The sequence below is a fragment of the Egretta garzetta genome, unplaced genomic scaffold (assembly GCF_000687185.1).
Source record: "Egretta garzetta isolate BGI_Z169 unplaced genomic scaffold, ASM68718v1 scaffold1007, whole genome shotgun sequence".
Lineage (NCBI taxonomy): Eukaryota > Metazoa > Chordata > Aves > Pelecaniformes > Ardeidae > Egretta > Egretta garzetta.
The window spans coordinates 52,822-75,020 of NW_009260361.1; the positions used below are offsets into that span (position 1 = coordinate 52,822).

Consider the following 22,199-nt stretch of genomic DNA (forward strand, 5'->3'; position numbering starts at 1 on the left):
ATCTTTTGTCCATGCAGATACATGCTATACAATAGCATGTCAGGAGCTCTACAAACAAATATACTGTGCAGTTTATAAGCTAAAGATTGCAACAGCAAATTACTCTTCAGCCATTACTAACCCTCCTTAGGCATTAGAGCAGCAGTACAGCCATACAGCCTGTTAAGTGGCTACCAGGGATTTGGTGAACATCTATTATTCTAACATATTTTCATTACTCAAAATTACATATTTGCCATGGTGGTCTATGTGGCTACAACAGAAACATGTTCAAAACTACTGCATAACAGCTCTGGGACTATTAAAAAAAAAAAAGAAAAAAGGAAAAAATAGGAAGCACATGAGCCTCAGCTGACAGAGAAACCAACTCAGTAACATCAAACTTCTCATCATAAATGCTTCTTTTCTGGTAACTCTCTCCATTTCCTATCTCTTTCTGCCTTTGATACATAACAGCAACATGAACCAACCCAGGAAATATTCCCTTTGTTAGCTGTCTTCAGAGAGTTCTATAAATCTTCATATGTTACTTTCTGCACAGACTTTCACATTGTTCACCTGCCATCATGCAAACTACCAAACAAATGCCACATACTACTTAAAATTCCCAGCCCTTTACATTCCATTTCTGTTACACGAAAGAAGAACTAGGCTGCTGGTATGGAGACTTCTGTTTATCATCACATATTAAGTCTTACCTAGAATTGTAATGTAAAAAATTGGTTATTTGTAATTTTATTACACAGCTTTCAATTAGCTATTCCAATTTCTTTCTTACTATGTCCAAAGAAATAAAGTTATATTTGCAATACCTTGAAATGAACAGTGTGCTTCAAATCATCAAGATAATATTCTTCAATTGCATAAGGTTTGCCTTCCACCTTAAATACATAGGCTGGATTCAGACCGTTATGAACGGGAAGTGCGAAGTAATCAGCAAATTCTTTACAGTTGATGGAAGCAGACATCAATATTACCTATTAAAAAATTGCACAGCAAATGTAAAACATTTATTTTAACACAAAATGCTACACTATGCTGGAATCTCCATTTACTCTTTATGCTAAAATTGTCTACTTCTGGTTACTACAGATATGTATCCTAGGCACATTTAAGACAATCAAAGCTAAACTTTTTCCTGTTGTAAAAATTTAACCTAGAAACATATAGTACTCTTCCTTAAGCTTATGATCTCTACATGGTCCCCGAAAGAAAAAAGCATACGCTAAGTATTTTCACCTCCTGTTTTACTAAGCAGTTCGATTAGATATGAGTGCCTTTAACTCCATCAAAAGCTGGGCTTACTCCTAAGAGCAGTAACAGTAGTTATAACCCAGACTTAAAAATGTTACTATAATGATTTTGAAATATGTCAAGTAAGTTTTCTCTCAGTTTCAATTAATTTATGCAACTTAAAACTCTCAAGGATCACAGTAAGCTCCTCACTCCATTTGCTGACTGCCAAGAATCTTAACCTGGATTCACCTAAACAGAAGAACAGAAACCAGATTTGCTACCTGATGACACCTTTTTTTTTCAGTTATTATGAAACTCAAAATTTACAGCTTTGTCGTCTTCTGCCTGGTTAAGAGAGCATGATAGGAGCAGAATGGGGGAAGGAAGAAGAATGAAGTAACCTAGTGGTTATGGCTATTTACGCTCTAACCCCTCTATGTGGAATGTTCTCCCACTGCTTAGCACAGCCAGCTGGAATAAACCAGACAGCTTCATCCTGAAAAAGGACAAAGAGCCAAGGAGTTATAATGAACTGTGTAGTGTTCAGCTTCTTTATCTGCAGGTCTCCTCAGCCACTTAAAGCAATACTTGTAAACTGGGACACGGTCAGTCCTCTTTTGCTTTCCTGACACCTTGCATGAATTCAAAAATAGAATGAAATAAAGATACCAACACTCAAAACAAAAAATGCAATTAAATACAAGAGCCACAACACCCCCTTATGAAGTGACAGGCAGGCAAGCTAATGAAGTGGGCATTGTACCACTCTGCTCAGCTCCAAAGCACATGTGAAGGCGTAAGAAATACATGGAGAGGGTAGACTAAATCATGAAGTCATTTAAAATGATCCTGAAAGGAGGAGCAATCTGAAAGGATATAATTCTGCAAATATTCTGTGATACCTGTCCCACTAGAGCATGAACTGCCTCATGGCTCAATAGATAGCGACTCACCTATGCTAGGAAAGCGGGCTTAATGTAACCTTGCCTGAAGGCTACTGAAACAATCCAACCTAAATTATCCTAACCACAGTTACAGGCAAGGAATACTAAATTACCTCTTCTTCTAGACAATCTTTGTAATTTGCACTTTCTAATCTGCATGGAGTCCTTCCAAACTGTAAAGAAAACCATAGGTTCCCTCAACAGAGGGCCTGAAGGATCACATTACTAAACCAAGCATTTGATATACAACCAAAGCGGAAATTCAACAAGCATGTATCACCAACATGGCAGAGGAACACATTGGAGTAAAGGGTAATCGAAGTAGACAGGTCAAGATCAAGCAGTCCAAAAGAACTCATGTAATGTGAACATGTCTAAAGCCCCACCCATATAACACCAAAACCACAGACAGTAACAACTACTCACTTGAGATGTCCCTGAATGGCAATTTGCTAGAACCTGGAAACACAACTATCTTTATCCTATTCTTACTTTCCTACCTAAGTAGTTTTTACTAGTCGCTACTGGAAATTGGTCTGACCCAACAGAAACATTCTTATAGTTGTAGGTTTTCTTGCAACAAACCCATCCCAGCAAGAAGAACCTTAGAACAGTCAAACGTCTGCCTTGCAATCTAAAAACAGTAATCTGCACCGGCCATCTGCCAGAAAACTCGGCACTGTTGGCAAGTGAACCACAACAGGTAGATCATCCTCTGGATGTCAGAATCACTCTTGCTATCCTGTTAGTTGATGCAATATTGAATTACTTGCTACTTCTGTGGTCTGCAATGTCCATATGAGGAGACAAACACCTCGTGCATTTCATATCACCCTGAATTAGAAATATATTTTTTCCCCCTCAAAAGGCCTCCTTGCACCCTTTGTTTCATGACTCCAGGGGGGCTGGGAAGACAATCTTGCATTTTCTGTATGAATTTGCCACACAATCAACACTCCCTTCCTTTACAGTTTTTCAAAAGGTGCTGAAAAGGGATGAAGTAGGAAACACTGGGTTTAGTGTAAACTATAAGAATGTTGTCAAACTGAATTACCTGTTCCACTCTGCTAAAACCCAGCAACTGAGATCAATAGTTCCCCCCTCCCTGCCACAAAAAAAATTTAAAGGGACACACACCCCCTCCTCCCCAAATGTAAAATTGTCTCAGATTTATACAATATGAAACTGTCATCTGAAGAAACAACTTCAGAGAAGGATGTAAATGAGAAAGTTTTCCAGTGACAATTTTGATAATTTTTTCTCCAAAATTCTAATTAAATATATTTCAGGAACCTACAAAAGAAAAATGTTTTCTAACAGAAAGATGATGGGACCCGTAGGGATTCCTGCCATTGACAACAACCAGATAGCCAGCATCAAGGGCAAACTTTTCACAAAATAGGTATGATCAAATTATTTGGTATTCTCAGTAGGTAGAGCCAAGTGCTAAGAACAGCTGAGTAGCTTCACACTACTGTGTCTAAATTTAAAGACAAGTGAGTTTTCTTATCAGCAAGAAAAGGGATAAAAAGAAAGAGATGTGAAGTGCAGAGACATGCCCTATGCCAACTAGAAGGGCACCTTCAGTGAGTGAGAGCATGTTTGGAAGATCTAAAGACCAGGTTATCTGAGTTTGAATCAATCCAGTGGATTGTACAGAAGAAAACAGATTCCATCCCAACAGCAACAAAAATAGCCAACATAGATTCAGGTTACATCTGTTCTGAACGGAACAGTTTGCATTAAGTGAAAATTAACTGAAACACTTACGGTCTCACAAAATTTCTGCAGTCCCAAATAGCTGCACAGAAATATGCCTAGTTAGCCTATTTCTATCACCTGTATTTAATTTCTTGCAATTCAAGGGTCCATTACTTCGCGACCACAAAGACTAAATACGTCAGGCTAAATCTCTGCAAACTCTGCTTTAGTACAAAGCACAATTACCTAACATGCAGAGGAAAATCTCAGCCACATTTTACTACCAGTTCTGCCTACAAATTACAATACAGCTTTTCTGGCTTTTGCTATTTTTCCAAATATGTTCTCCCATTTTAAAAAAAGCTCAGTATTTCCAAGAGTTAATGCTACCATATTTAACCAAGGATAAGCACTGTCCTCAATACTCAATCCATACTTCTAGTCAAATATCCATCTTGCATTTTTTAGCCTGAAGCAGACTTTAGAAACTAATGCATTCTAACATGAGGAAAAAAAAAACCTGAACAAATTCTCCTGGAACACATTATAGCAGCCAGGAAAAGAATGCCCTTTAGGTTGCTTGCTTATGAGAAGTGGCAAACTAAATAATATTTTAGTAAAAAATAATGACACATTTCACGGTAAATTCTTTAAAACATGCCCTTTGTAGATCAAAAACCATGTAAAAATTTATTCTTGCAAGAAAAAGTAGCAGAATATAATTTGAACCTACCTTTACAGATTGTGAATTTGTACGCAACAGTTTACGGGTCACCAAGAGCAAGAAATCCATTTCTTCTGTACGCTCATGCACCTGGAATACATTATCCATGATTTAATTTTCATTAATTCATGCTCTTTTTGACAATCTTTCCCTTTGCTACTCAATTTCATGCTTTATTTTTGTAACTTGGAACAACACATTTTTGTAGAAGAAAATACACTTTTCAAGACTATGCACGTTAACCACATTTTAAAATCCCACCACAGCTTTTCAAATGACTACAGCACCCTCTGTGAAAAAATCACATGCCACTAATAAGTCATGGAAACTGTAGAATGACTAGAAAACCAACTGTGAGCTCTAGTCACTAGTTCTACTGGAGTTGACAATAGCAGCTGAAGTGATACTGAAGGTGGGTAAGCCAATTGTACTGGTAAGATCACAAATGATCCAGGCAGGGACTATGTCAGTTTGTCTAACAGCTAAGCAAATTTAACTGACTCACCATGTTCCCAATGGCTTCTAGCTGTGATCAACATACACAACTGCTTTCTAAAACATTATTTTCCACCCAATTCTTTATATATCCTAGAACCTGACTTTTCTGATTGCTCCTTGCAGTTCAAGAAACACTTGATAATCACATCCCTTTCTTGAGTTATTACAATTTAAATACATTAAGTGCAGCAGCTTTTTCTACAGCTTAACCTTCAAAGGTCAACATTCACCCCCTGTAAGTTAATTAGCATATTCTAACATAATATAAAGATATTCTTATATTCAATTTTGTCCCATTAACAAAACGATTTAGCTAAGGCAGTTTTCAGGCCAACAGCAAGATCCTGCTGTGAGAAGTCATGATTTTCAGACTTAGGATTGCTTAGGTATGTTCCTACACACCTGTAGTACTCTAACAGGGCTGAGACCTGCAATTAAGAATGAAGTGGAGAGCATCTGATGGCTAAAATCATAGAATAATTTGGGTTGGAAGGGACTTTTAAAGGTCATCTAGTCCAACCCCCCTGCAGTGAGCAACACCATCTTCAAAAAATAGTTACTATTGGGTCATGATCACAATCTGCAAGGTTAATGTGGAGAAAAGAGTGGCATATGGGGAACAGGAGGGACTGGAATTTTGGCTGGGGAAGCAAAACACATATACAGTCTTGAAAGCTAGGAGCTGCCAAAAGAAGTGCTACAAACTGATATCATCAGTTCAAATTACAGCACCTGAGCAAACAAGCTTTTTCAAACCTCTGCATATATCTGTCCCCCTGCATAAGTAGCCACAAAACTTTATTAATTTTCATACCTAATAAAGGAACAAACACTTCCCTATGTAAGCAGCTTCTACTGGTACACTTTTGCACCTTACATCTAAAATGCTTAAAAATTTTAAGGTTTGCAAGACCCTGCTAATATATTAGGGTGGTCTCAAATCTTTCCCATGAAGACAACTGGCACAATTCTTTAGGATTTGGGGTTTTCTGGTTATTTTTGTCTGTTTGAACAAAGTCCCAAAGTTTCTTCAAACAAAAGGATAACTATTTGCTGAGTCTTTTCCAGTTTTTCAATATGCCATCTCATATTTACTGTAATGGTCTAATGGTATACCAAGTACTGTCTCCCTGCTCCTCAAATATCCAAGAATCAAAGTCACTCTCAGCTACAATACCATAACAGAATAAAAATTAAAACCAGCATAAAAAAAAAAAAGGGTCCTCTTCTGTGTCACTGCATCCCAAGGTTTAGTCCTACACCTTCCGTGTGATTTACATTCATGGTTTGTGAAAGCACATTTCATATCTGGCTATGTTTAACAGTCAAACACTGTTTACCTCAGAAAATAAGCATAAAAACTTGTATATACAAATCACAAAAAATCCTAAAAGTATATTTTCTTTAGCTTTTTAGTGAAGTGACAATAATAATGGTGAATCTACACACGTGGAGTCTCAATCCAGCCAGATTCCCAGCATTCTTGGAATCCAGACAGTAGATTTCAGAAAACATTTCAAGGCATTCATATCGAAAGCTAAGCGCTCCCAAACATCCTCCTCACACCCTCAGTTCTAAACTTCATTGCTCAAAGGAACACTGAGACAAGCCTATGTAAAGAAGTGTTAGCTGGGACAACTTATACAAAGCAACTTTACAAAGTAGATGTCTGCATTTTTCTTCCCTAGCATGGTAAGAGAGACAAAACCCAAGTTTTTTCTTAATATGAAAGTTTATTTCCACCAACTTACTTCATCAATGAAAATGTGTGTGAATTCAGATAGGCTTTTGGCACAAACTACTTTCTGAAGAAGAACTCCCGTTGTCATGTACAGCAACCTTGTCTCCTTTGTGGAAACATTCTCTAAACTCACCTAACACAATGAGAAAAATATAGCTGTGAACCAATAGTTAATGTATATACAGGAATTCTGCAGAAATGAAAATTAAATACAGTGTAAACCCATGAGAATTACCCATTCAAACCTGTAAAAACCTCTGTACAAATGTGCTTTTAAAGCCCAGAATCAGTTAACTCAGGAAGCAAAGATTTTCTTGGGAGAAATTAAAAAAACCCAGAAGTTTATAAAATATAGGCTCAAAATTTCTTGCTGGGAGCTATAGCCTGAGAAGAATTCTTCTGAAGTTTTTAAAGGTACACACATGGATCTTTCCACTAAGAAAGAAAAAGATTTTGCCAAAACATAATTTTCTTACTGGACAGAAGAAAAGAAGAGGTGTAAGATAGCTCAAGAACAGGCAACTTATTCTTGAAAGGGAAGTTCTACAACCCTATGTTAAACAATGTATTTATGATTTCTAAAATACTTCTGTAATAGCTAATGCAGGTGCTGCCTACCTGGCACAGCCATGACCATCTTTTCACTTTTAAAACAGCCTACAGCAGACAAGTCTACACTCAACTTCTATTTCTGCTCAGTTCACACAAATCCTTGTAAAACAAGCATAGCACATCCACATACGCTGTCCTGACGACAGTTTGGAAGCACACCATTGTTTAACACCTTTAAGACCCTAATAAATCAATTTTGTGACTATTTAATGCAAGGTAGCAATTGATATAAAACACTTTGATTAGAAACTACTTTGGAAAAAACCCAACATATATAACCCACAGTAATTCTACAAAGCAGTAACTGGACATTATTGATAGTGGCTTAGTTAAGATTCAAGATATGTCAGATCATAATTCCCACAGTTATCTAGAACATTCACCTCTCAGAATGGAAAATTCTGTAGTAAGTGATTGACCATAATGAATATTTTTACTTCATCTTCTAACCTACCCCATGGAAAAACTAATCTTCAAAGTAGTGTTAAAAAAAAAAAGCGAAAATAATTTTTCTTACTACAGCATTTGTTGTAAATATATCAAAAGAAACTGCTAAGATTTGATACTTAGAGAAAGAACAGTATTCAGCGGAGATGACGATAAAGATCCTTTTGATGCAAAAACGAAGCTGATGTACCTGTGTAGCCCAGTAATATGGTATTGCTATTACTAGTGACAGGCCCTAAGCTTCCTACTGAGTTTGCAATGCCCCGGGACTAAGGCATGCCAGGCCTGCTCTCCAAACTTTTCTTCATCTGCCTCTACCTTTGCTTTACTTGGTCCAGCTGCGACAGCAATTTAGTGTAGCAGAGATATACAGGCCTGGTACAGTATCAGAGACTTTGGGAACTAGAGACACAGGGTGAGGAACAGAATAAAGCAGACACGGGATAACAGATGAGAGAGAAGCTCGGCACTGTAGACTGCACACTATAAACAACTCTGTAATGGTCAGTTAAAAAGAAAACCCCCTCAGACCTGGAACTGGACAAAAGTGGTTTTACTGGCAACATAGAGAAAGCATCTAACATACATAGGTGGCACAATATGTAGTACTTTTGGCTGTAACCTGGAGCTGCAGACCAGTGAAGAAAAAGAAAGCTGTAAATGCAAACACATATAAATATGACCCTAAGTGGAAGAAAGAAAGGAAGAAACAACAAGAAAAAGAATGGAGAGAAAGAACAAACAACATGTATCCCTCCCAGCAAAGGACTTCAGAAGCAGACAACTCTCCACAAATATCCTCTCACCACCAACAGCAGCATGAACCCACCGGCCTTAGGACGCCAAGAAGCTAGTCCAGAGACAGCTACTGTCAAACTACCAGTGAAACAATGATCATGGCAGTTTATTGAGGTTACGGACAATGAGCTGATTAAAGCACCAGTATCTGTGTCAAAAGATGAAAGTGGCATGGCATGAAGTTTATAAATGGAGGGGTAGAAATGAGTTGAAGCAGAGTTTGACAAAACGGAAAGAGGATGTAGATTTAAGAGGAAAAACTAGTTCACGTTTAGTTCACTAGTTCACACATTAAGAAGAAACAACAGGACATTCATGAAAGAGTCTGGCCATAAAAGCGTGAGAGTTTTCACACAGCTGACAGGTAAATGTCGTGAACGCGAACAAATCAAGTATGTTAATTAAGGAGTTTAAAGGAAAAGTGACAGAATACAGTTCTGCAACAATTTCAATGGTTACTAATTTAGATGTGTCCAATTATCAGAATGCAGACAATTAAATATTTCCGTTGGAGTCTCCCTAACATTTATAGTTGTTCAACTTAAAAAATATTTAATTATGAACATTTAACAGGAAACAGCTAGAAATCTGTAATTCCACTTTAAAAGCAGATTCTCTAACATTTCTTCTGTATGCTAGATATGCTTAGAAGCAATCAAGAAAGAAGATACAATAATTTCTAATTTATTTTTAAATAAAATTTGAAATTTTCTAAATACCTGGTATCCTACAAATCCACCTAGTGTCCACGATCGTTCCTTGCTAATCCACCTGGCAATGCTGCTGGCACCAATTTTCCGAGGCTGGGTAACAGCAATGTTGCAGTAGATAGATCGCTGAATGCAATAATCCAAAATGTATTGTGGAATTTGTGTACTCTTACCACTGCCAGTTGCTCCTTGTACAATCACAACTGAATTGTTTTCTATCAGAGACACGATCTGAAACAATTTTTCAAGAAAACTCATAAGTCTACAGAAACTCAAAACAGATTTCAAAGATATTTGAAATACCAGTAGCTTCCAGGCCACGTATCAAATCTCTGTAAAACATTGTGCTATATTTTCTACCATCTCCTAGGCATCTGTAGATAACTGGACTCCTAAAACACATTTGAAGATCACAGAAAAGAACATGAGCACATACTCACTTACATATTCTACATAAATACCTATAAACAGAAAGTACAATAGCAATGTTTCTTCCTCTAAGAATTTTTATACAATGGTTTTGTACAATGAACAAAGGTTTTGTACAAGGCCTAAAACAGGAACAGAAGCTTCCTTCTGACAAAAACAAAACAAAACAAAAAAACCAGCCAAACCAAACCAAAAAACCAACAGAAAGAAAATCATGATTTTCAGCTTTATTCCATAATGAGAGAAAGTATGATGAAATTACCTCTTCCCTGTGTTTGGCTATGGGCATATCCACACTTTTATGGCCAGTTATTGGTATAGAATTCCAACCACTTGATTCACACGGAGACAATGAAGTATCTAAGCATAAAAATAACCAAGAGTAAGTTATTTCAATACAGAAAAACCAGGAGAATACGATCACAGTATTTGGAAACCTAACTCCTACCAAATTTGAATCACATACTTAGGAGTATTAATAGAATTAATACTTTCTACTATTAATAGATTTAATAGATATTCTGTGTTTATGCAACTGCTGGTTTATTGGCAGCAGTTCTGAAAGACATTGCTTCTGCTTATAAGCCACTTTCAGTGTCAAGGATGCATACAATTCTGTAACTCTATATGCTTTTCTCTACTTAAAAAAATTAGTATTTTTGCATAGTTTGCATTACAACTGTGAAATCTACCCCTGTTCCCAAGAACTGTTTTCACAATACTGAAAAAATATGCCTTATTCACGTAACCATGTGTTGTTTCCCTTAAAGCCTACTGGATCCACACTACAATATAACCCATACTTTGATACAACCACCACTGTATTTCTACCACTTGGCATTTAAAGCAAGTCTGGTAAGTATCACAATGATCTTTCAACGGGATACTACATTCTGCAGTCTCTTGGTGGGAGTTAGTCACCGTTAGCACTGGAAAATACAGGACAAAAAAAAAATCTTACAGTGCTCCCTTGAATTTCTCCACAGCAGCCTACTCTCAGTTTGACCATGAAAAACAAAAGAGGGACTGAACATGTGCAGAGGAAGGTGTAGAAGGGGAAAACCAGTACAAGATTTCAGTAAGTGACAATTTTTCAGGTTACAATTAAACAACTGGGCTAAAAAAACCCACTATATAAAAATGAAAAGTGGAAAAGCTTCCTATTTCAAACGGGTTTCACCAGGTACTATGGTGAAATTTACTTATTTGCACACAAACAACAAAAAACTTTAAGAAATACATATAGCAGTGGGAAAGAAATCTAGTATTAGAATCATAGAAACATAGAATCACTTTGGTTGGAAAAGACCTTTAAGATCATCAAGTCCAACCGTTACCCTAACCCTGCCATCCCACCACTAAACCATGTCCTTAGCTAAGCACCTCATCTATCCTTCTTCCAAATACCTCCAGGGTTGGGGACTCTACTACCTCCCTGGGCAGCCCATTCCAGAGCCTGACAACCCTTTTGGTGAAGAAGTTTTTCCTAATGTCTAGCCTAAACCTGCCCCTTCTTTTTACAAAGGAAGTATTTACTGTAAAATAAAGTCTATAAACTAAGTAAGTGACTACATAGTTGTAGCTTCCTTTCTTCGGAAGGGTTACTAACAATCTCACATAGCAGCAAAGCAGAAGCAGGCAGAACAACTTCTTTTTGTCTCTGTACCATACCGGAATGTGCTCCAGCCCCCAAACTGTCTTCAAGTGTCAAGGAATACAAAATGAGTTATCCCCGTATCAAAGCAACCACCCAAAAGCTGGCCAGTTCACTAAGACAGCTTCATAAAGCACTAAAACCCAGAGTTCTCCTGAAGCCATGCTCTCCAACAAGAAAGGTTCTTAACCTAGATTCCGTGTAACGCAACAGTTACAAATGATCACTGCAGAGTGATTTACTTAGCACTACTAAATACATACGAAGCAGAACTTAATATCAGCATCCCTGGAGAATATTAACTGTCCTCTTTAAAATACTTCTGGTCAAGTTTCTAAATATATTCCCCAGGAAAATTTATATAGTGTTCTGTCACAGCAACACTGTACAAAGGCTGACTGGCTTCCCCCTGGCACAAACATGTTGCTACTGAGACATCAGTGGCTCTGAATTTGACCAATGCTGGAAGAAACCTCAAGCTGCTAGCGAAAGATCCAGTGTCAGCATATTCCTGCTACAGCAACATAGCCTTCCCACCTCTATCAGGTTTTCCATGTAAAAACTGCAATTTTGAAAAATGTGTTAAAAGTATACAACAGAAGACAGCAGCAGTTCTGTAATAGTGCTTATAAAAACAGGAGAGAGACAAAAAAGTTTAGATGGTAGGATTCATATTATAAGGCTCTCTAACTCAGTAAAACCCCAGTGTATTAATAAGAAATAATGAACCTAAAATTCAATTAAGAGTTTTATTTAAAAAACACAAATGAACAAACCAGAAACACATAAGCAACCACCAGTATTCATGTACCTGCTGAATAATCAATTTAATCAATTTTGTATATCTCTTTTTTTTTATTGAGGAAACATAGCTTTTTTTTTAATATTGGTTTTTATATGACCATTCTATGACAGGAATATCTTACCTTCTCCTAAGCACAGAAGTTTGGAAAAAAATTATACTGACATTAAATCATCATCCAACATTAGCCACCATCAATATGCAGAGTTTGAGAACTGGCAGCCATAGAACTGCTTAGCAGATGCTGCAAGTACTGAAAACTGTATGGTTTGTTTTTTTCTTTTCAAGACATGTACTCTGTACTTAAACTGAAACAAACATTTCTGAATTTGCCTGTGGAACTGATACCATGACAACTGTGAGAGTTCCATCCAGAGCAAACAGTACAGTCTTGGGCCTCAGAGTAAACTGGCAACTGCATATAGCACTGACGTGACCCAAGCAGCCACCAAAGGTCCCACTCTAACAAACTGGGGATACAAACTTTTTCTGAAATCCAATGTGATTATTAACGAAAAAACAAAACCGGGATTAGGAACTTGGGTAACCATCTTAGAAGACACTAGAAGACACTAAACTTTCACTTTTTTTTTTTTTTTTAAAATTAAAGGTGTTGTTCTGAACAATGAAGACTCACTGCAGGACAGAAATACTTGAATATATACCTCTATTAAGGTTCCAAGATTATTCCACTCATTTAAACAACTATTCAGCTGTGGACTCTATGCCACACATTACCTTCAGCTGTTGTTGTTTGGGGTTTTTTTACGTCTCATTATGAGAACTAGTCTTTTTTCCTAAAGATCACTTCTGCAAATACAAAGGCATCTACAGATTTAAGGAGCTACAGACTAAAGGTTTATCAGCAAGAAAGGCAGAAAGTTTCCCTTTTTCTACTGCTTATACTTCCTGGATAACATTATTAAGATTGGGACAACAAACGCAACCAGTGCACACCTTTGTAAGGCATCATGCACTTTGGATTCTGACATATACAGAATGCAGGACACTTCCAACCTGAAAATAGTAAATTGAGGAAGCATGCAACTGCCCACCATGCTGTTTTGTGACAAGCAAAATATTTCTGTCTATAAGAAGCATTAATGCTAATCCAGAATAAATAACGATGTTCATTTCTCTATTCAGCAATTCAGTACAAAACACCTGAAAACTCAGTTACAGGAAAGACAGATTTGCCTGCTCACTTCCTTTTCAATTATTATTATTAAGGTTCTGTAGAGATATGTTGACTGCCATGACTAAAACAGTCTACTACTCCTGGAAAGAGCAATTTTCCAACATCTCAGTTATTGCAGCCCATATAGCAGATGCATTCCTTCTGGTACCCATTTCCCAAACAGAATTTGAAGAGATCCTTTAGCACAAGATTAGATTTTTGTATTTGCCAGTTCTAGGAAAAAAGATTGTACAGCTGGATCTTGGTATCTGCCACTAATCAAATTAAAATGAGATATATAAAAAGATCTATACTTGAAAGTGCTGGTTAGGCGAGTCAAATGAGATGCTTAATATGTCACTGATCATTCTTCCACTGAGCTACAAACACAAAAACAGGTTACAGTTCACAAGCAGGCTCACAGGAAAGGAAAGCCACAGGAAACAACCAGGCTCCATCCAACACGGAGCCACAGAGCATAAGGACTTCACAGTAAGTCATGCTGCTTCAGTCGTAACCCAAAGTACATGAGGTTGCTGCTGACGGAGCCCTGAAGAGCTTAAACCAGAGCCTGGGCAAAGCGATTATCCTTCCTGACTGGGGAAAACAGGCTAACAGTTTTCTGTGTCTTGAAGTCTTGACTGCTGAAGGATGCCCTCAGGTAACATTAAAATTCCTAAGAAAACACCACAAATAATTAGTCTTTGCCTTCTGTTCTCCACTGCAAACCTCTTCAACTTGCACATATTTTGAATATAAAAGGATTTGGGATGAATATTTGTGCTATCATTTTCCTGGAATGCATCTGTTCTGATTCCACAACATTTAAGGAACTCTATAACTTAACTTTTTTTGTATTTCAGAAACCCGATCAGAAGCAATGTTTAAATTCCTTCTTTTCTGTAAGCAATTACTTCAGCTGGGACCTAGAAGTTCCCCAGAAGAGATCTATGTAATGGTGTGAAAGTAACGAAGATGGAAGAGGAAAAAAGCCTGCCATCCACAAAGCTGCATGAAAATAATTACATAGGTGTTCTTTAAAAAAAAAAAATATTAAAAAAGACAATAAATTAAGGATTTTAGAAGCTTTCTTAAGAGTAAACCCTTCAGTGCACAGAGTTTAGAATACCCAGATTTGGGGAGGGGAAAAAAACCCAAAACAAACAAAAAACCTGTTTTCCATAGGATGCTTAAAGTAGGCAAGTGTCCCATACACAAAGCTCTGGGAGGTTTCCCTCTGCACAACATCTTGTGACTTAACTGAATCAAACGTGTGCCTGAATCTGACTCTGTAACAGCCAGTACCAATTGTGTTGGCTGTGGGGCTTTGTGTTGGCTGGTTGCCTGATGGGCCAGGCAAGAAGAACCGCTAATGCCCTACTTGTTTCGGCTAGCAGTTGTGACAAACTATTTTCTTCTACACTTATTTAATCAATTCAACTTCCTTTTCACAGCAGTACCATTTCTACCATGTTCTGTAGAAGCCAGAACTCTTAAGTGCAGTTCCATGACAATCTCCGTTTTCCCAACAGAGTAGCAGATGCCTGATGGGCCAGGCAAGAAGAACCGCTAATGCCCTACTTGTTTCGGCTAGCAGTTGTGACAAACTATTTTCTTCTACACTTATTTAATCAATTCAACTTCCTTTTCACAGCAGTACCATTTCTACCATGTTCTGTAGAAGCCAGAACTCTTAAGTGCAGTTCCATGACAATCTCCGTTTTCCCAACAGAGTAGCAGATTAGGCATTTATATTTCTCCTCTCAGTATAAAATCATATTCTCTTTCAAAGAAAGTGGAAAGCACAAAATTTAAACTCAACAGAGCTTCACAAAACACCAAGGCACAAGCAAACACCAGAATTGTTTCAGTAACTCTGCAAGATTTAAAATAGACTGGCAATTTCTATGGAAGATATCATCTACAGTTAGACCAGCAATTCAGGAAGAAAGAAAGAACAAATGAACAGAAGAGGTACCAACTCTGAAACCTTCAGAGCAAATCAGCTTCTCATTTCCACGTCGTGCTGCTTATTTCTTGACTACATTTGTACTCAACATAGCTAGGGTGGTAGGGCCTGGTCTAGATAAAGCCTTGATTGTTTATGACAATTTTTCATGTTCTTAAATAGAACATGCACTTCCAGACTGATATAGCTGATAGTTACACATGGGTCTTGGAGCTCTTGAAATCTGCATGAGGAACATACTCCCATTTGAAAATAGCAGTCTCATTAACAGCATACACATTTATAAGCCATAAAATTAACGTTGCAAATCTCATGCTCACTCACTGAGCTTCTTTATTATGTTATCCTAACTAATATTCCTGAATCTGTCTGTAAGTCAAAGCTGGTAAGAACCAGGATTTTCTGAAGTTTTTGTGTTATTCTACATCTAGGTGGGATATGGCAGCTTGGTCTCAGAATATCGTAGGAATCTTCCAGACCCATCACTATGCAGAGTCCCCCACTGGATTGCATACAGCTGGGAGCAGAGCTCTGGCCAGAGGAGTCATGGCACAGCTCCTGAAGCAACTGAGACTCCAAACCATGACACAGACAAAGAGTAGGAAGAGGGGGGAAAAAAGGGGAAAGAGGAAAACATTTAATAGATTAATAATAGGAGAGTATCTATATGCTAGTATTTTAGTAATTTTTCAAGGTTGTTGGAAAACTAGATGCTGTTTAAGTAAATTACAACTGGAAGGCAAGAATAAACATCAGAAGGTATAAATTTCAAGGACAAACATTTTAGGGTAGACCAAGAGAAAACAGATATTTATAAAACAAAGTACCAGCATGACTATGCAGAAATATTTCCTAACAAGCCTAAGTTATAACCCTGTTTATTTTACAGCAGGAACATTGCTAGCATCGGTTCCACTCAAAATTAAGCAGGCCGTGAGTACAGCTAAATTAAGTTGCTACCCTACCTTAGGCAGGGTTCCCATTTAATAGCTGAAGGACATTACATGCTCTACAGTATTTCCTTGAATTAATCGATACTACTATAAAGAAACACCTAAGGAACTTACATACTTAGTCAACTTGTTGCTGTCCTTCCTTCACTAGTAAAGCACATAAAAAGCTAGGGACCACATTCAAAGCTTCTTCCAGTCCCTTTATTACCCCATTTTCACCTTTCAATACCTCCTCCTCTCCCACAAATTGTATGTAACATCAAGTTGAACAAGAGACAATATTTTGTGGTTAGGATGGATAGTCAGATGCTCAGCACATGCTGGACAGGCCAACTGCACCTACTGCCTCTCAGCTGATGACAGACCAAACAAATGGCTTCACCACCTACCTGAGCTCCAGAGGTCATGTAATTTGCAAGAGCACTCAAGGACAGTAATTTCTAGAAAATTTCTCAATTTGTCCAAGTTTGGCATATCAGCTATATATATATATATATCAGGATATAAAAAGTATTACAGAGAATGATACACAGAACAGACAAAACACATAAATGTCCTTTTCTTGGGAAATCAGCTACATTAACAAATTTAGAAATTAAGAGGCACAGTAAGAGTTTGAAGCTGAGCTATCCTGACAAGTGAGTTAGCCTCATACTGCTTTTACCAGAGCTCCTAGAAAAGAAGCGCAATCAAATTCTTTCTGAAGGCAGTTTGAAGCAACAATCAAGTATACACAGAGATAACAAGGATAGAAAATGGGAAAAACAGAATAGAGAAAGACAGGAATCCAATGAGCATTATCTTTTCCTTGCAGATGTATTTCAATCATATATCTATGTTTATCAATACAATAAACAAGATGTATGCACATATATCTATACAACAGCATTATACATTGTGGTTTCCAGAAAATAAGGTGTTTACTTTTTAATACCGTGCCTTATACAAAACAAAGGCACATGCAGCATTGAACAAATAAGAAATACACAGTAAGGTTTCATAGTTTTGTTTAGGGGAAGAGACAGGAGAAAAGACCACACGGAGGAAAGGACAGGTATATCTGAGTTTATAATAGGAACCAATATATATCTTCGCTCTCTATATATATTGGTTCATATATATATGTTTGGGGGTTTTTTACCTGTTTTATAGACAAGCTGTTCATTTTCAACTACATCTAGTTCTTGGGCCTCTGCTTGTCTGTATTTTTCAGCATATTCAGTTCCAACAATCCGTGTGATAGGCAGCCTGAAGAGGAAAGAAATGACAAATCAATAAATGCTTCCTAATCTAACAGTCATAGATATCTCCGGGAATAACAGCATTATACAGCAAGTTCAGAGTCTCTGTGTCATGCAGGACTACTTCAATGAACAAACTTCAGAAATAAATGTTGTCTCTGCAGTTAGATACTAGCCTGAGGAAAGTATCACATTAAATCTTTTTGTTTAGATTCAAAAAATATCCAGCTCCCAAAATATCCTGTAAGTTTTTAATACCTAGGAATTTCTCTCCTAATGAAAGTCTATAATTTCTTCTTAACAAAGATGAAATAGCTCTGTTTCACCAATACTTGACACAATAAAATTAAACTAATACATCTAATTCTTGCATGATACCCTGGAGACAGGGGAAGCAGACAATCATCTCACTGCTTTAAGGAAAGAACTTTTGTCTTTGAGCCAAGAGATTATGGCAGCGAGGGAAAAAAAATTCCATCACCCTATCAGTGAATTTTATGGAAATTAATTACACACAAGAGAGAAAGTCTATCTGTGACATAAATAGAATAAAATGGGATTAAACACATTCTCTTCTACATAAACAATGTGAAGAAAACCACTAGAGAATAAAGCAACATATATACAATGATTGTATAATTATTAAATCATAAATTAACTTAAACAGAAGAGTTTTGGACACAGTGAATGCTCCTTTTTAAAAAAAAAAAAAAAAAACAAACAACAAAATACAAACTAGAAGTCAAAACTATGGTTTTGTACTTTAAATTAAGCTCTGAGCCCAGTGCAAGCTTTTGCAAGGCAATAATTCGCTAATGGACAGCAAGTCTGTTTCTCTGTAGGTCTATCTTTGAGACATTTTATAAAAGGATACTGCTGCAGAAGTGTGTATTTCTTGATCCAAATAATAAGCAACATTGACTCCAAAAAAAACAGGTAAGCTGAAAACAAGAGATTTTTAACATGGCACTGTGTCACATAGGTCTCATCTTCGAGTAATTCACACTATCTTGATGCCACATAGCTCCCACCTTCTCTGACAAAAACAAACTCTGTGCCAGCTTGGCTCTGCTACAGACAACTCCTTGAGATCAGTCATTATTTCCCCCTACAGGGAACACCCAGTATTTATCACCCTACTGCTGCCAAGAAAGCAAGAAATGGCTTCTTATCCTATTTTAAATATATTTTAGGCATAAAGCTAAGGCAATGTTACCCTGGCTCTCGAGTATCTGTTAACGCAGGGTTCAACAGGATTGCAGGCATCTGCACAATCCCTACGTGAGCAACAACTGCCCGCTTTCAGCAAGCGGACCCCAACACCTACCACTCGAACCCTTCTGAAAAAGCTGGGACAGGGAACACTCCATGATGAGCCTGAATCCAAAGGTGCAATTTGAAAAAGTTCATACACATGTCAGACCACTTGTTAAATAGGTTATTCCACTGAATGTAGTAAACTCCCAAAATACAATGAAGGTATCAGCCAAGCATTCAGTAGTTGAAAATAAATAATTAAGCTTGGCTGCACAATCTCAATTTGGAATCATTGTATGCACTATACAGATTTTGGTGATATAACCAATTATTTTTCCTTTCCATGAGCCTGCAGCCTCACCAAGTGCACTGGACACACATCTGCTGACAACAAAACCTGGTTATGCAGTAAATACAACTTGTCCTTCAGTCCTCCACAAGGAAAAAGACATCCAATTAAGACAGTAAATGTTGTTATGGAAGAGCAGGTATTACTTGACTGTCAGAACACTGAGCAAAGGCAAGGCAAATCATTTCTACAAAAAACTTCCACTGAGGGCTAGGGACTAAGGGTGAGAAAGGTAGGACCACACTCCTCATTTGCTGTAAAGACCTTGCAGAAGCATCAGTATTTAAACAGCAGCTGAAGTCAGCTAAGAAACAGTTTAATATAATACCAAATACATTCAATTAAATGTTGCTGGAGAGGGAGTATCAAGCATTTCAAAGCAGGTTCACAGAAGTACGTGCTTTTGACTTTTGCTTGTACAGCTCCAGGAAAGCGAGGACAATATGACCTCAGTGATTTGTAAGAATATGTTAATATTTTTTATTTGGATATTTGGATGCTTTCTTTCAGGAATTAGGTTTTCTGTCTTCAGAAGACAGAGTGCAGTAAATAAACCTCAGGCTACACAATGAATAAAGAAAATATTTAATAGCCAGTCATTAAGAATGAACATTGCTCACTCAGTGCACTGAATCAGGCTACAGTCTTGGGGAAAATCATACACAATTGGAAAAGTGCATTTGGGCATGTGAAATGAACAACCAACCTTCATTACATCATTTCTCAATGTTTTAATGCTGAGCTTTGCAGCTTTAATAAAATAAAAACCTTACAGAATACTGTTATTTTTAAGCAAGAAAAAAAAAAATCATTACGAAGCCCTCTGGCACTCTTGTAAGTCATGAGAACGGTACAATCCTTTCAAGTACTCATTAATATGCCATCAGAAGGAGGTATCATCTTATATATACCTGGACAAACAGAATGGGATGCAACACTTTTCTAACAAGTTTCAACAATCATGTGCTGACAGCAGAGCAATGACAAGATTCAGAAAATTCAAATCCATTCCAGGCTAGGAAAGGACAACAATAATGAAGGGTCTTTTCTGAATTCTACTTATGAAGGTTGTGTCTGTCCGATACACCAGTTATTTCTTCTCCATTTCTATTCCCTCTGGCACAGTGAAAACCCGCATTTCAGTAAATCTGCCCTATTATAGCATATATTCCTTAGGCTTTCCAGATTCCAGCCTTGGCACTCACCTACTTTTAGACTCCCCTGGGTCTTTTGATTCTCCAAATACATTACAACATTGGCAAACAACAATTTTTCAGCTGCATATTTGAAACATATTCAGATTTTTACCAAATTAGGAGGCAGTAAAAAGCACTTTTTTGACTGTAACACAATTACCGAAAATTTAAAATCATCGATTTAAGGAAATGCCGGAGACTTGAGATGTTCTGGAGGTTTTTTTTCCCTTTTGCCTCTTTTTTAAAAGGTGTGAGTTTGATCTTATTCACATCAAAGGCACATTTCATCCACAAAAGCAGCCAGATTTCTGTGGCTGAACCTGCAAACATATGACATTATGTCTACCTTAAGTGGACAAAGGCAGACAATATAAAGCACTGAGAATGCGATCAATCAGTAATGTCACTCAACAGCAAGTGTTGAGTATGCCTTGGTATGCCCTAGCATCTATAAAACAAAACATGTCAGCTACCTATGAAGGTATACACATCTCAAGACCTACCTGTTTTGGAAAACACTCTCTGAAGTAGCAGACATGGGAACTTTGAGCCTGACAAGCCGTGGCCAGTAGGAGGCTTTCTAATCAGGCCAAGAGGTAGTCCATAGCATGCCTCTTTTTGGAAGAGAATTAACACTGCTTCTTAAGAGGTAACAGGATACTTACCGTGTGGTTTAGCTACGGTAACATTTTTCTCAAGTGTGACTGATCTTGGCATACATGACTACTTAAACTAATTTTAAGCATTTGATTGGGACAAAATCTTTATAAATATTTCTTAGATGGTTTAAAGGAAAATTCATTGTCATAAACACAAAATTAAATACAACTGCCACTTCAGGGGAATTATTATGAGAGAAAACACAGTTTAACACCAGAAATTGTTGACACATCCAAATGGAAATGCCCCCAAACACTCTGAGAGTGCCTTTCTTTATATATTCAGCTAGAGAAAGGTCTTCCTTTTCTTCAAGCTATAGAATGACCTCTAAAGTCAACAAGGCCATCATAACAGAGTACACTCTCTGTATTTTTGTATTTGAGCATCTGAAATATTAACCAAAGCATTTCTGCAGATAACTTGTTTGTATTAAAAAAATATTCAAGCATGTAATGAAATTCCAAGGATTAAGATGCTTCCTTATCCAAGCAGATAATTTTCTATTTAATTTGGAGGTAAAAGCTCCTATTCAAGGCCATATAGTTTCAAGAATGTTTCCATCTTAGAGACAAAAACCTGAAAAATTGAAGTGTTCTAGGGCTATGTTTTTAAAAATTCTTATACAGGCTTTTTTTGCTTATTTATGTTCTGCCTCATTCAACACAAAAAAAATCCCTGTTCACATGGGACTGGGAGTTGAACATAAACTAGTGTCACTTATGTCACAGATCACAAGAGGAGGACTGCCCTATGTCATGGCTTCTATCACACACACAAGATGCCCACCTACTCTGGGGGGAAGGGGGGCGGGAAATCACTTGAAAAAACATTTAGCCTAGCTTACAGAGGAATATTTTGCTGTACAATTTTAGTACGATATATACAGTAGACTGTTTCAAAGCCTCTTTTCTGAAACTAAAATAATGTGACACTTTACATAACTGAACATTTGCCATGACAGTAAATAACCTTCCAGTGGGTTTACTGAAGGACATACTAAAAATTACTTTTCTTTTAACTGGCAGTTGGCGTTCCAAACCTTCAGAAGACCAATCTTACCTGAAGAAATACACTACCTTTGAAGTAATTATGTACTGTCAT

At 37.3% G+C, this 22,199-nt stretch overlaps 1 protein-coding gene across 1 annotated transcript in view; it reads right to left on the bottom strand.

Moving 5' to 3' along the window:
- Positions 1 to 18,902, bottom strand: part of TDRD9 (tudor domain containing 9) — a 65,886-nt gene extending 46,984 nt beyond the window's left edge. The window contains exons 1-7 of the mRNA XM_035898473.1: positions 18,853 to 18,902; positions 17,537 to 17,643; positions 10,103 to 10,200; positions 9,421 to 9,642; positions 6,855 to 6,977; positions 4,615 to 4,695; positions 813 to 977 (exon numbers count right to left, since the gene is read on the bottom strand). Of these exons, the coding sequence (XP_035754366.1) occupies positions 813 to 977; positions 4,615 to 4,695; positions 6,855 to 6,977; positions 9,421 to 9,642; positions 10,103 to 10,200; positions 17,537 to 17,643; positions 18,853 to 18,902 (846 nt within the window). The remainder of the gene's footprint in view (positions 1 to 812; positions 978 to 4,614; positions 4,696 to 6,854; positions 6,978 to 9,420; positions 9,643 to 10,102; positions 10,201 to 17,536; positions 17,644 to 18,852) is intronic.
- Between the last annotated feature and the right edge of the window lie 3,297 nt (positions 18,903 to 22,199).